Source organism: Chinchilla lanigera, unplaced genomic scaffold (assembly GCF_000276665.1).
Source record: "Chinchilla lanigera isolate Chin_1 unplaced genomic scaffold, ChiLan1.0 scaffold00055, whole genome shotgun sequence".
Taxonomy (NCBI): domain Eukaryota; kingdom Metazoa; phylum Chordata; class Mammalia; order Rodentia; family Chinchillidae; genus Chinchilla; species Chinchilla lanigera.
The window spans coordinates 16203031-16215119 of record NW_004955456.1 but is presented as its reverse complement, the minus strand read 5'-3'; the positions used below and the strand labels follow the sequence as shown (position 1 = coordinate 16215119).

The 12089-nt window shown below is 52.4% G+C and overlaps 1 protein-coding gene across 1 annotated transcript; it reads left to right on the top strand.

The window, feature by feature from the left end:
• The first annotated feature begins 323 nt into the window (after positions 1 to 323).
• LOC102016449 (mucin-17) lies at positions 324 to 11970 on the top strand. Its single transcript, XM_005396900.2, has 11 exons — positions 324 to 486; positions 3767 to 3955; positions 4108 to 4235; positions 4744 to 4802; positions 7364 to 7518; positions 7918 to 7989; positions 8092 to 8251; positions 8867 to 9028; positions 9176 to 9273; positions 9737 to 9807; positions 11629 to 11970. The coding sequence occupies exons 1-11, from the start codon at positions 324 to 326 to the stop codon at positions 11668 to 11670; spliced, it is 1299 nt and encodes a 432-aa protein (XP_005396957.1). The 3' UTR covers positions 11671 to 11970.
• Positions 11971 to 12089: the final 119 nt, after the last annotated feature.

Below are 12089 nucleotides of genomic sequence, written 5' to 3'. Positions count from 1 at the left end.
CGCCTTCCCCCACACCTGCCGAGGCGGCCTCCTCCGCGACGCCCGCTGTCAGCAGCGCCGCGCCTGCTCCCGCCACCTCGGGAGGAAGCCCGGCGCCCACCACCATCACCATCCCGGGGAGCACCGAGCCGGTGACCAGTCCTGGTGACGCCGGCGTGACCGCCACCACTCGTCCAGCCGAGACCAGCGGGCCCTGGGCTACTTCCTCGGGTGTCAGCTCAGCCCCCGCCTCCGGCCCGGGCACCTCCGAGTCTCTGTCTTCTACTGCTCATTTAAGTAGTGTATCCTCTAGTGTCACCTTTAGCACAACTCTTTTTTCCTCAATGTCTGTGAGTCCTCCTGGCGTGAACAGCAGTATCAGTGTGAGTCCTTCTCGTCCTCTCGGCACGCCTACTCCGCAGCCCATCTACTCTGCCAGTGCCTCCACTATTGTCACCTCGGCCATCACTTCTTCTTCCCCACCCATGGTTTCTACGACCACCCCAGGTAAGAGTTTTCACATTGTGTTGTGTAATACGGATCAGTGCGTTCCATCCCTAACCTTTCCCACTCCTTGTTTTTCTGTATCGTATTAAATCAATGCTGTATTTCTTCCTCCCCTTTTTTTCCAATTGGTATTCACCAAGGGCTTGTACACTAAGTTACATTTCCTCTACTTGTGTGTTTTTATTTTTACTTAGGGCCGCATTTATCCTGTGCCCAGGCTCACCCTGAGCTTGGGTTCTCCCCCTTAAGCCTATCAGAATTCTTGAATTATGGACGTGCTTCTTTTTTTTAAGTTTTTATTACATAACAGCTCTGCAAGTCCTTTCATCCTATTGGTCACATTTCTACTTTTTAAATTTTGTTTTGTTAGCAATTTCATATTATTGATGGAGATCTTTATCTCTGTTGCCCGGGCACAATCAATCCCCAGTTATCTCTCCTCATTCCCGTTTATGTTACTGTTTATCTAGCATGTTGAGTGCTGTAGCCTTTTAACGTCCAGACATTTTATTTGCATGTTCACATTTTTAGTGGGTTTTGCCATTCCTTTAGTTCATACTAAAATGTGAAGGCCTGAATTTGTAGATTTTTTCAGGGGCAGGGGATTGATGTTTTTATTTATTTTTTTTTTAACTCAGGTCCTGCACAATTAGGTAGATTACAGTTTTTTGGTTTTTGGTTTTTTTTCCTTTTTATTTTGAGGCAGGACCTTGCTAAACCACTTGGTTACTTAGGTTGCATACAACCCAGTAATTATCCTGCCTCAGACCCTCGGGGGTGCTCGGATTCCAGGTGTGCCCCACTGTGCTCAGCCTGGTTTTGCAATGTTAGTCACAAGTGTCTTGGAAGTGTCTTCGCCACCATTCACTTTTGTTTGATTTCTTCTTATCCCTTGCGTCCTCACCCTCAAAGCAAATAACATTTTCTTCTCTTTTCTCAGCTCTCAGTCCCCCCTTCTTCCCTCTGAGGGTTTCTCTGTTCTTATTTCTCCTACTTTTTCTCTGCTATACAGCTGTTCCTTGACTTTTTTTTTTGGTGCCAGGAATCAAACTCAGGACCTCATGCTAGCCAGGCAGGCATTGTGCCACTGAGCTATATCCCTGGCATCCCTCGACTCTTTTTATGCTGGCTAGTGTGAAATTGGCAGATCTTGATGTGTATCAGCATTGTTGTGTAGTCTGAGTGTGTACTCACTTATAGTCTCTAGTTTCTCCCCAGTGTGTCTTTGTCTTGTTGAGCTCTCTGGTCAGACAAGGGGCCTGAGCATCCTCAGGAGGTTTGGGCCTTGTGTTCCTGGAAAGCCATGCAGGTGTTGTCTTAGTCTGTTTTGTGTTGCCATAACAGAACTCCTAAGGCTGGGTAATGGATATGGAAGGAGGTCCCTTGGCTCTTGTTTCTAGTGGCTAAGAGGTCTGAATATCGTAGTGCTTGTATTAGTTACTCTCCTGTCCCTAACCAAAGTATATATATACCAGACACCCGCAATTTAAAGGAGGAGAAATTTACTTGGCTTATGGTTTTAGTGGGTTCAGTCCAGGGTTAGCTGGCTCCAAGACAGAAATGGCATGGTGGAAGGGCCTGGTGGAGCAAAGCTGCTCACATCATGGCAGTCAGGAAGCAAAGGGAGAAGTGAGGAACCAGGAGCAAGAATATAGTCTTCCAAGTCATACCCCAGTGAAGAGGAACCTCAGTCAGGCTCCGCCTCTAACAGCACATTCAGCAGTAAATTCATGAATGATTACTTCACTGATGAGTATAGTATCCCATGATCCAACTACCTTCCCCACCTCTGAACACATTAGGCTTTTAAGGGACATTGATCTAAACTGCAGCAATGCTGGCATATGGCAATGGCAATCTGGCTGCATTACAACATGGGAGATGAGTGAAAAGGAAAGTGTGCTCATGCAGAAGGGTCATGTGTGCCAGTTAGGAAGGAAGACGATGGTGGGGGAGGTGCCAGGGTCATTCTTTCATAACAACCCTTTAGAAGGAACGAATCGACTCCTGTAAGGCCTCACCCTTTCCGTGAGACCAGCATTACTCAGTGAAAGAGGCATTCTCATGACTTAGTGACCTTCCTCAGCTCCATCTCCTGAAGGTTGCACCACCTCAATACCATCACACTGAGGTCAAGCTTCCCCTAGGAACCTCTGGAGGACAGACCACATTCAAACTGCAGCAGGTGACTCAAAAATACCAGATGGCTGCACCACTGCTGGGTCCACAATTGGCCTTGGTCACCCCTCTGAGGGCAGATGGTTACCACTTCCTGTCCCCCAGAGGTTGTCTTCCCTTTAGGCTGTTGGGCAAAAGGTCAGCGCTTCCCAGCAGCTGGTTTTGTATTTGTAGCTTCTTTTTTTATTATATGGATAGCTGTAACTTCTTTTCAGCTGCGCTTGGGCACTTAGATCAGGCTGAGGCATCCTCAGTGATACCAGAGGGAGAGAGAGGGACAAAAGGGTAGAGAACGAGCTGATTTAGGATTTATGGGTCTCCCGTGTGCCTAGGAGCCTTGGCTTATGTTGTCCATGCTTCCCAAATGTCTTGGACAAAAGACCTATAAACAACAGCTACGTGGTGTGATTGTCATGGCTGTGTCCCCACTTGCTGAGATCAGCCAGAGGCCAGAGGCCAGAGGCCAGAGGCATGGCATGTCTTTGCAGAGGGAACTCCCATATGGTGTATCTCTCCAGAACAGAACACACCTGGATTCTGAGCTACACAGGCACAGCGACTTTCAAGAGGAGCCAAAAAGAACAGAGCTTTGGATTTTCTCAGCTGACCAGCATGGCTAATCAGGAGTTGTCTATAAGCACTCGCTGTCTATTTAAACTCTACACACCTCCCATGCCAGGAGATGAAACAGGAAGCCTGACCAGCTCTCATAGCAACAATACAGGCTCTTCCGAAGTGGGCACTGAGGGACAGTGCTCAACCTCCGTGCAGTCTCAGCCGGTCACTTCCTCTGGGCTCTCTCAGTCTCTGCCTCCTGTTTCCTCCTTCTCAGTCCTGCTGGTGGCATTTACCTGGCACAGCACCACCGTTCTCTTTGCTCACATTTTTGTGCTGAAGTAACACGAGCTGGAGTCCAGGACTGGGTCAAGTCTGCCTGGACCTGAACCTGGACCCTGGCCAGGCCTCTTAGCCTCTCTCCGCTTCAGCCCTCCTGCCTGGGCAGTAGGATGACACTCACCGACTTGTGCACCCAGGGTGTCATGAGAATGTCCTTGGGAGCACGTGTCAGGCTGTGATGTGCTGTGCAATCCATGTCTTCCAGTGAGCTGCCTCAATGGAGGGTCATGGACGGGGGAGGCCTGCTACTGCCCTCCCCAATTTACGGGAGATCGGTGCCAGTATGCGGTCGAGGTCTGCAACAATGGAGGCTCCTGGGATGGGCTCAAGTGCCTCTGTCCCGAACTCTTCTATGGGCCAAGGTGTGATGATGTGGTCGACGGCGTGGAGATGGGTGAGTGAGGCCCCACGGCCTTCCAGGGGACAGGACGGGAGGCCCAGGTCTCGGCCTCCACCCAGCGCTGGGCCACTGGGGGTGCAGATTTTCTTGGTAAGGAGCTCAGAGGAGTGTTAGATCAGTGAGTTTTGCTACCCTCTGCCCTTCAGCTGTGCCACAGACAGTCTCTGCCCTCAAGAAACTGACTGTGACAGTGACCAGCCAAGAATACAACAGTAAGCTGCAGGACCCGTCTTCAGAAGAATTCAAGAATTTCAATTCCACATTCGCAGAGCAGGTACATTTGGGAGAGCAAGTCCTCCTCAGGGAGGAGCCTGGAGGCATTAAGAAAGAAGCCAGGTGTGGTGGTGCAAGCCTATAGACCCAGAACTCTGGGAGGCTGAGGCAGGAGGATGACAAATTTGAGTCCCACCTGGACAATTTATCACGAACCTGTCTCCAACATAAATTCAAAAGGGGGGTGGTGTCTGGGGATGCAGCTCAGTGAGAAGGCCTTGGGTTCAGTCCCGTGCACTTACACTCACACAGAAGGCAGCTGAGGGCTGTTCTCTTGGTAGATGTGTGTGAATTTCTGAGTTCCCCAAGTCCTCCAGGCTTACCAGGGAGCTTACTGAGGGGTTCTGGTGGGGGTGGTAGCGAGGTGGCACTGGGCTCTGGGAAGGGACTGTGCCGATGGCAGTGGGCTGGAACAATGGGTGGTGCCCGAGGTGCTTTCTGTGCATGGAGATGCCCAGCAGGCCCTGAGGTGAGACCTCCAGGGTGATGCTGTGGCCCCTTCCTTTCAGATGAAGATAATTTATGACGGAATCCCTGAGTATGAAGGAGTCAACATCACGCAGCTGAGGTGAGTGTCTGGGGCAGCAGGAAGAGGTCTTTGGAGTGCAAGCGATAGTCGTAAATAAATAGAGGCAGTCTAACGCTGCCGCCTAGGTTAGCCTGGGGGTGCTGCTTTGACAGCTTATGTAACAGAAAGTTACCACTCACAGCCCAGCAGCCTCAAAGCCTGAGATCAAGGTCCCAGCAGGACTGGCTTCCCCTGGGGCTTCTCTCCTTGGCTCAAACTCTTGATCCTTCTGCCTCAGCCTCCCAGAGTGCTGGGATCACAGGCATAAACTGACTCCAGAGTTCCTCTTCATACCAGGACACCGATGGAGTTGGGTTAGTGTCCACCCCGACAGCCTCACTGTATAGGCCCCGTCTCCAAAGACCGTCACATTCTGAGGTTTGAGCTTCAACACGTGGACTGGGCAGGAACCCGCAAGTGGGCCCTAACACCCCTCAGCTATGGCTCCACAGGCATTTCCTACTGAGGGAGCCGCAGGACGTTCTCACAGTGCAGATGGAGACTGAGGCACAGGGCAAGGCAAGGGCTTGCCTGAGGCTCCATTATGGAGCGGTAGAGCCAACGTTCAAGTAGAAACCCTGCTCTTCTGGGGACAGAAGGACAACCTAGGACCCCGGCCGCTGCGGCATGAGTGAGGGACACCCCATCCATCCCCAGAGGGGAAGCCAGACGACGCAGCCTGAAGAAGGGGACCGCCACCCCCTCCCTGTTGGGATTCTGTCTCCACCCCAGCTTCATGAGGTCCTTTGGGCAGTGCTGGCCAATGAGGCTGGTGTGGTCCCCCAGCTGCCCCTCCATCGTGAGGGAGAGATCCCTTCTCCAGGGCTATCAGACTCACAATTACTAATTTTGGTGAGGAACTTATAGCTGAGAGCAAACAGAAGAAAAGGTACAAAAACCAAAGCGAGCTGACCCCCAGAATCCCCGCACCCTTCCATCCAGCCCCTAAGGATGAAGGATGGTGCTGCCGACCCTTCCAGGCTGCATGCCCTGCAGGAGGCCAGGCTGCTCTTCTGAGAACAACACTTCCTCTCCTCTCCAGCACGGGTCTCTCCTGACCCCGGAAGGCCTCCCTTGTGTCCCCAGGAGAGGGTGCTAATAGGGCGGGTCCTAGTCCTTATTCTCTCTGTCCCTCTGTCTCTCAGGAAAGGGAAGGAATGGGCTCTCTAGGGACAGAGCCTGTGGCTTTACTGATGTTCCTGGTCTCAGCCGGCTGCTTGGGGGTTCCTGGGCTGGTGTGCTCTCAGACCTGTGAACCAGCTCCTCTCAGATCCCCACTCGAGCCCCACATGAACCCTGTGGCTATCGGCTTTGGATAGCGGGCATGGGTGTCTACCCCACACCCTCAGGCCAGACACAGGAGGAGCTGGGCTCTGAGGGCTCCCCCCTTCGCTGTGTGTGGTGGTGCATGCCTGTGATCTCAGCACTCTGGGAGGCTGAGGTAGGAGGATCACAAGTTTGAGCCTAACCTGGGCAATTTAACGACTTAGCAAGACCATGTCTCTAAATAAAAAATAAAAGGGGGCTGGGGATGTAGCTCAGTGAAAAGGCCCTGGATTCAATCCCCAAGACTGCATTAAAAAAAGAAGGAAAGTGGTTCTCTGCCCAGTGGGTGGCTCCAGGGAGATCTGGGAGTCTGAACGGAAGTGAGAATCAGCCACTTCCACAGGGTGGGGAAGAGCTCAGGAAGCCTGGGGTCCAACTCCTCATCTTACGGACAAGGAAGCTGAGGCCCAGGCAGCTCAGTGACTATGCTGAGGTCACACTGTCCTTAGGGTAAAAGGCAGCCTTGAGCTGAAGAGCTCCTCACCCTTCCCACTCTGATGCTGGCTTACGCGTTATTCCAACTCCGCGATCCCAGGGTTTATATTGTATGTACTCTCAGTCCTCCATATCCGTGGCTCCGCACCTGTGGGTTCAACAAATTACAGGTTGAAAATGTTCAGAGTTGGGTGGGGAGTGTGTCTGAACTGGACACATACAGACTTTTCCCTTGTCGTTATCCCTACAGTATCGTGTAACAGCTATGCACATAGCATCTGCACTGCATTAGGTATCATAAGAAACGCAGAGATTATTTATAGTGTGTAGGTGAAAGCCAGGTGTCATGGTACATACCTGTAGTCCCATGACTTAGGAGGCTGAGACAGGAGGATTCCTTGGGCCTAGGAGTTTGAAGCCAGCCCGGGCAACATAGGCTTCATTTTGATAGTTAGGTAAATAAATACATAGATAGATGGATGATAGATGATAGACAGGTAGGTAGGTAGGTAGGTAGATAGATAGATAGAGTATAGCAGCCCCATGATCCAGTGACTTTCCAGAAGCCCCTCATCTGAACACCTGAGTCTTCTGAGGGACATTCTAGATCTAAACCATAGCACAAGCCTGTGGGAGCCCCTGAGGTGGACCTCCTATGCTGTGGCCTCTTACCGTCTCATCCTTGAGCTCCCAGGGCACAGAGGGGCAGAGCCCACCCGAAGAGGGGGTGGGAAGAGCGAGCCCCCGGGCTGACAGGGACGAGGCCCAACCGTGCTATGTCACCCCCACCCCTACTCCAGGCCCGGCAGCGTGGTGGTGGAGCACGATGTCATTCTGAAGACCAATTACACTCCAGAGTACAAGCAGGTGCTGGAAAAGGCCTCTGAGCAGGTGGAAAAGAAAATCCTGAATGCAACTGCAGAACAGATAAGCAACAGTAATAACACCTGCGTAGGTGAGCGCCATGCTCCCTGGGGTTTTGTCTTTGTCACCCTGGGGCAAGGGGGGACGGGAAAGCAGGGCGGGCTGCAGGAGCTGAGGCCCACCAGCTGGCGGGTACAGCTTGCTGCTCAGGCAGATCCCAGAGAGCCCAGGAAGGAGGCTGCAAAGCCAGGGAGGCAGCAGGACAGACACGGCAGGACGGGGCTCTGCTGGAAACGCTAGCACACTTGTGGCTCCGTGAAGCTTGTGAATGTAGTGAGTGGTGTGTGGATTGAGACAGGAGAGGGTGGGGAGTGCTGGGAGGAGGCGGCTTCCTGGCCCCTTACAGACCCGCTCCCCTCTGCCCCACACACCTCGGCCCCCGAGGATTCGAGATCACTTGTCGCATGAGCTTCCCGTGTCTCTTTCACAGACTTCTTACTGTGTTTCAACTCAACTGCCACACTGGTGCAAAATGCCACTGTTTTCCAGTATGATCCCGAAGGTAGGTGCCACTTGTGCTTTTGGGAAGGGCTGGGGCAGTGGGACCCCTGGAGGAGCCCCATCGACTCCCAGCTCCTGACCACGTGACTCCTCATCCTCACAGAGGAGTGCCGGAAAGAGGCTGGGACCTACGCTGCCTACTTCACGGTGGAGTACAAGGACCAGAAGCCGTACTGCATCACGCCCTGCATGCCCGGCTTCAACGCCTCCCTGGACTGCCACTACGGCAAGTGCCAGATGCAGCGCAGTGGCCCCCACTGCAAGTGAGTGTCCCACCCTGGCCCCTGTGAGTCCCCCAACGCCCAGGCTCAGTCAGACGCTGCTTGCAGGCCAAGGTTACAGGTTCCTGAGACTCCTGAATGTGTCCAGCCCAGAGGGAACCACACTGGGGTCAGAGGGACCCACACCACCAAGGCCCCAAGGCCAGGTCTGGAAGAGCCCACGGGTGGCCCAACGGGTGTTCGAACAGGTGTCCTCCTGAGGACAGTGGCAGGATCTGCCAGAGCAAAGGCAGACCCCAACCTCAGGAAGCTCCCAGGCCACCAGGGAGGGAGGGCCTCATCCCCAGAGTTGGAACCCTGTTCCCTGCCGCAAAGTAGCCAAGGCGGCCCCACGACTACGGGGAATGGGAACCCACCAAGCCCAACCTCCGAGGGAAGACAGAAGGCTTTCCAGCTGAAACCTAATTAAACAGAGACGCCAGCTGCCCAGCACCAGGGCCGCAAACAGGAGCCACGTGGGCAGAGGCCTGAGTCATTCTGGGATTGTTTCCCGCAGCAGGGGCCCCGTGCTAGTCCAGGGAGGAGAGGCACAGGGCTGAGGCCCTGTGGGACCAGGCCCGGGTCCAGGCGGGAACTGACTGTCCTCTCCCTTCTCAGCTGCCTGATCACAGCCACTCACTGGTACCAGGGGGAGACCTGTGAGTGGGGCATCCAGAAGAGCCTGGTGTACGGGCTCACGGGCGCGGGGGCGGCTGTGGTGCTCGTGGTCATGGCCGTCCTCCTGGTGTTTGCACTGCGTGCCAGGAGAATGGCAAAAAGGTGAGCACGGCTCCTCCCCTCTCCCTGTCATCAGTCTGTCCAGCTGGGGGTGGGTGGCAGGGAGCAGAAAGCAGGGATGTCGCTTGTCCCCCAGTCCTTGTCCCTGGTCCCTGCTCCTAACAGGGTCCCTGGTGTTTCTGTCAATAGGCAAAAGTACAGAGTGTCTCAGTTGTACAAGTGGTATGAAGAGGGTGGTGGACCCACGCCTGGGACCTTCCATAACACTGGCTTTGACCTCTCTGAAGGTATTGGCAACCCCCACCGGACTGAGAGTGGCTCAGAGTATGGGGACCCACAGAAGAGGCACATGGGAGGATGCCAAGGCTTGATGGTGGGGAGAGAATTGTTATTTTCCATCTTTAAAACATCTGGTGCCAACTGGGGAGCATGGTGATGCACGCCTATAATCCCAGCACTCTGGGAGGCTGAGGCAGGAAGGTCGCAAGCACAAGCCTGGGTAACTTAGAGACTTAGTAAGATACTGTAGCAAAATAAAAAATAGAACAGGCTGGGGATATAGCTCACCTCCTGCTATACATCTTGGTTCCTAATAGGCCCATAGTGTTCTGTGGCCCAGGGATTGGGGACCCCTTGTTGAGGCAGTCCGCCACATTTTCAGTGATTTTCAGTTTCACTGGGTGGGATTGGAGGGAGAGAGGATCATTCACCTTCCCTAACCATCTGTCTTGGCGGGGCTCCCTCCTCTAGAGTATGCGCAGGTGGACTCTATCTACGGCACCCTCCAGCCCTCCCTGGACAGCGTGAACTCAAATGCAGAGGTCAGAATGGCCGGAAGAATGGCTTCCCCTGCCCTGAGCCCACAGCCCCCTTCCCATGGAGTAGGGCCTTCAGGAAAGCAAAGCCACACTGATGATTTGTTTGGTCTGGGCCATGGTCCCTGGACCCTACTGCTAGGGAATTAGCATAACTTGGGAGGGAGTGTGAGCAAGGTGGAATCTACCTTCCATAGACCCCTGAGGCTGCAGGCCCTGAGGTTTCTTTCCACACTTTAAATATGTCCTTGATGGTTGGTTGGTTGATTGATTTTAATTTTGAACTACACATCGGAGTAAAAATAATACTATAGTAAATACACACCTCCTCCAGATAGTGATGTTTAAGATGCATGTTTTCTTTCTTTACATCTGTCTGCTCGATTTTTGCTGAACCATTTGGAAGTCAGCTGCAAATACTGTGACAGTCGCTCCCTGAGCCGTTCTGCATATATCCCCATCCTTCCATACAGTGAACGGTCAATAATTCCATAACATCATCCAGTATCCAACTTTTATAACTGACCTAAGAAATCCCACCCCCAGTACGTGGCTTGACTCAAGGCCCTTTGCACTGAGCTACAGCTTCGGCCCTTTTTTATATTGAGACAGGGTCTCACTAACTCACTGAGTTGCCTGGACTGGGTTCAAACCTGTGATCCTCCTGCCTCAGCCTCTCAGAGTGCTGAGATCACAGGAATGCATCACATACTCAGCCTAAAGAATCTTGTATTTTCTCCATATGTGGATACAACAAATTTCACTCACTGACTTTTCTTATTTTTTATTTATTTTTGATCTTTCCACCTTGAACCAACTCCTGCATTAAAAAATATACTGTATTTTTGGCTAGGTGTGGTGGTTGTGATCCCAATACTGGGAAGACTGAAGCAGGGTCATCACAAGTTCAAGACCAGCTTCAACTGCATAGTGAGACCCTGTTTCCAAAAACAAAAAAATAATTTTTTTTTTGTCCTTTTGAGACAGGGTTTCATTATGCAGTTCAGGCTAGCCTTGAACTCACTTTTGAACCCAGGCTGATGTTGAACTCACAGCGATCCTCCTGCCTCAGCATCCCCAGTGCTGAGATTACAGGGGTGCATCACCACACCCAGCCTGCTATTTTTTAAAGTGTCTAGGATGGAACTGAAGGGTGTCCGGTACTCCAAGTTTGAATATTTCTTTGTGATGTCATTTGGGAAAATGCACAGAAGGATTTAGAGAGTGACTGTCATAATATTTACAGTTGACTTCCAAATGATTCAGAAAAAATGGAATAGACAGATCTGAAGAAAAATTTGCATCTTAAACATCACTATCTGGAGGAGGTGTAGAAGTATTTACTGAAGTATTATTTTTGCTTAGATAGGTAGTTCAAATGAAAATCAATCAACCAACCAACCATGAAGGCATGATTAGACTCAGGTTAAACACTTCTGATATGTTGTAGGTAATGCTATTCCGCCCCTTAAGAGATACCTAACATCACATGATGACTAAGGCCGAGACTGGTCCCTGGGGTAAAGGGTGACCAACCTTGATGACCACAATAATATTTCCACTGGGTGGAAATCTGAGGACAAAATACCAAGTGTGCTTGGTTCCGGACACTGTACTCTAGACCGAGCGCCTTAGGGCAGACCTGAAACCCCAGGCCAGGATGCCAGAGCCACCCAACGGGGAAAGAAGTCACACCTCCTGGTGCCAGACCCCGAGTTCTAGAACAAGTTCTAAGCAGAGCACTTGTCCGGGCCCAAGCCTCTCAAACCACCCAAGCCCAGATCGCCCACGGGCCCAGCCCTCTACTGGTCCTCTCTCTCTTTTCAGATCCATATTCAGAGGCCCCAGGTGATAATGACAGCGATGTAAGGCAAAGGCGCTTTTGCGGGGAGCTGGGGAGGCTGGGAGTGACAAGACCGGCCCTGGCCACGCTTGCTGGAGCGTTTCCCCGCTGCGAGCATTCCGCAGGAATCGGATGAGAAGCAACCCCTGTACCGAGCGAGGAAGAAGAGGATAAAGCGACACCGTGGAAGCTCGCGTAGGTCTCCATGTCTCAGGCGAGGCCTTTTTGCCGGCGCCAGAGGTTCCTGCTCCGGGCATCCGCGTTCAGGACCAAGGACAGCGCCGAGTGCCTCGGGTGCCGGAGAACGGTTGGCACGCCGCTCCTAAGAAGCATCTATTTAAAAACACGCAGCATGGGGGCTGGGGATTTAGCTCAGCGGCAAAAGCGCCTGCCTGGCAAGCGCAAGGTCGTGAGTTCGGTTCCCGGTACCGGAGAAAAACCAAAA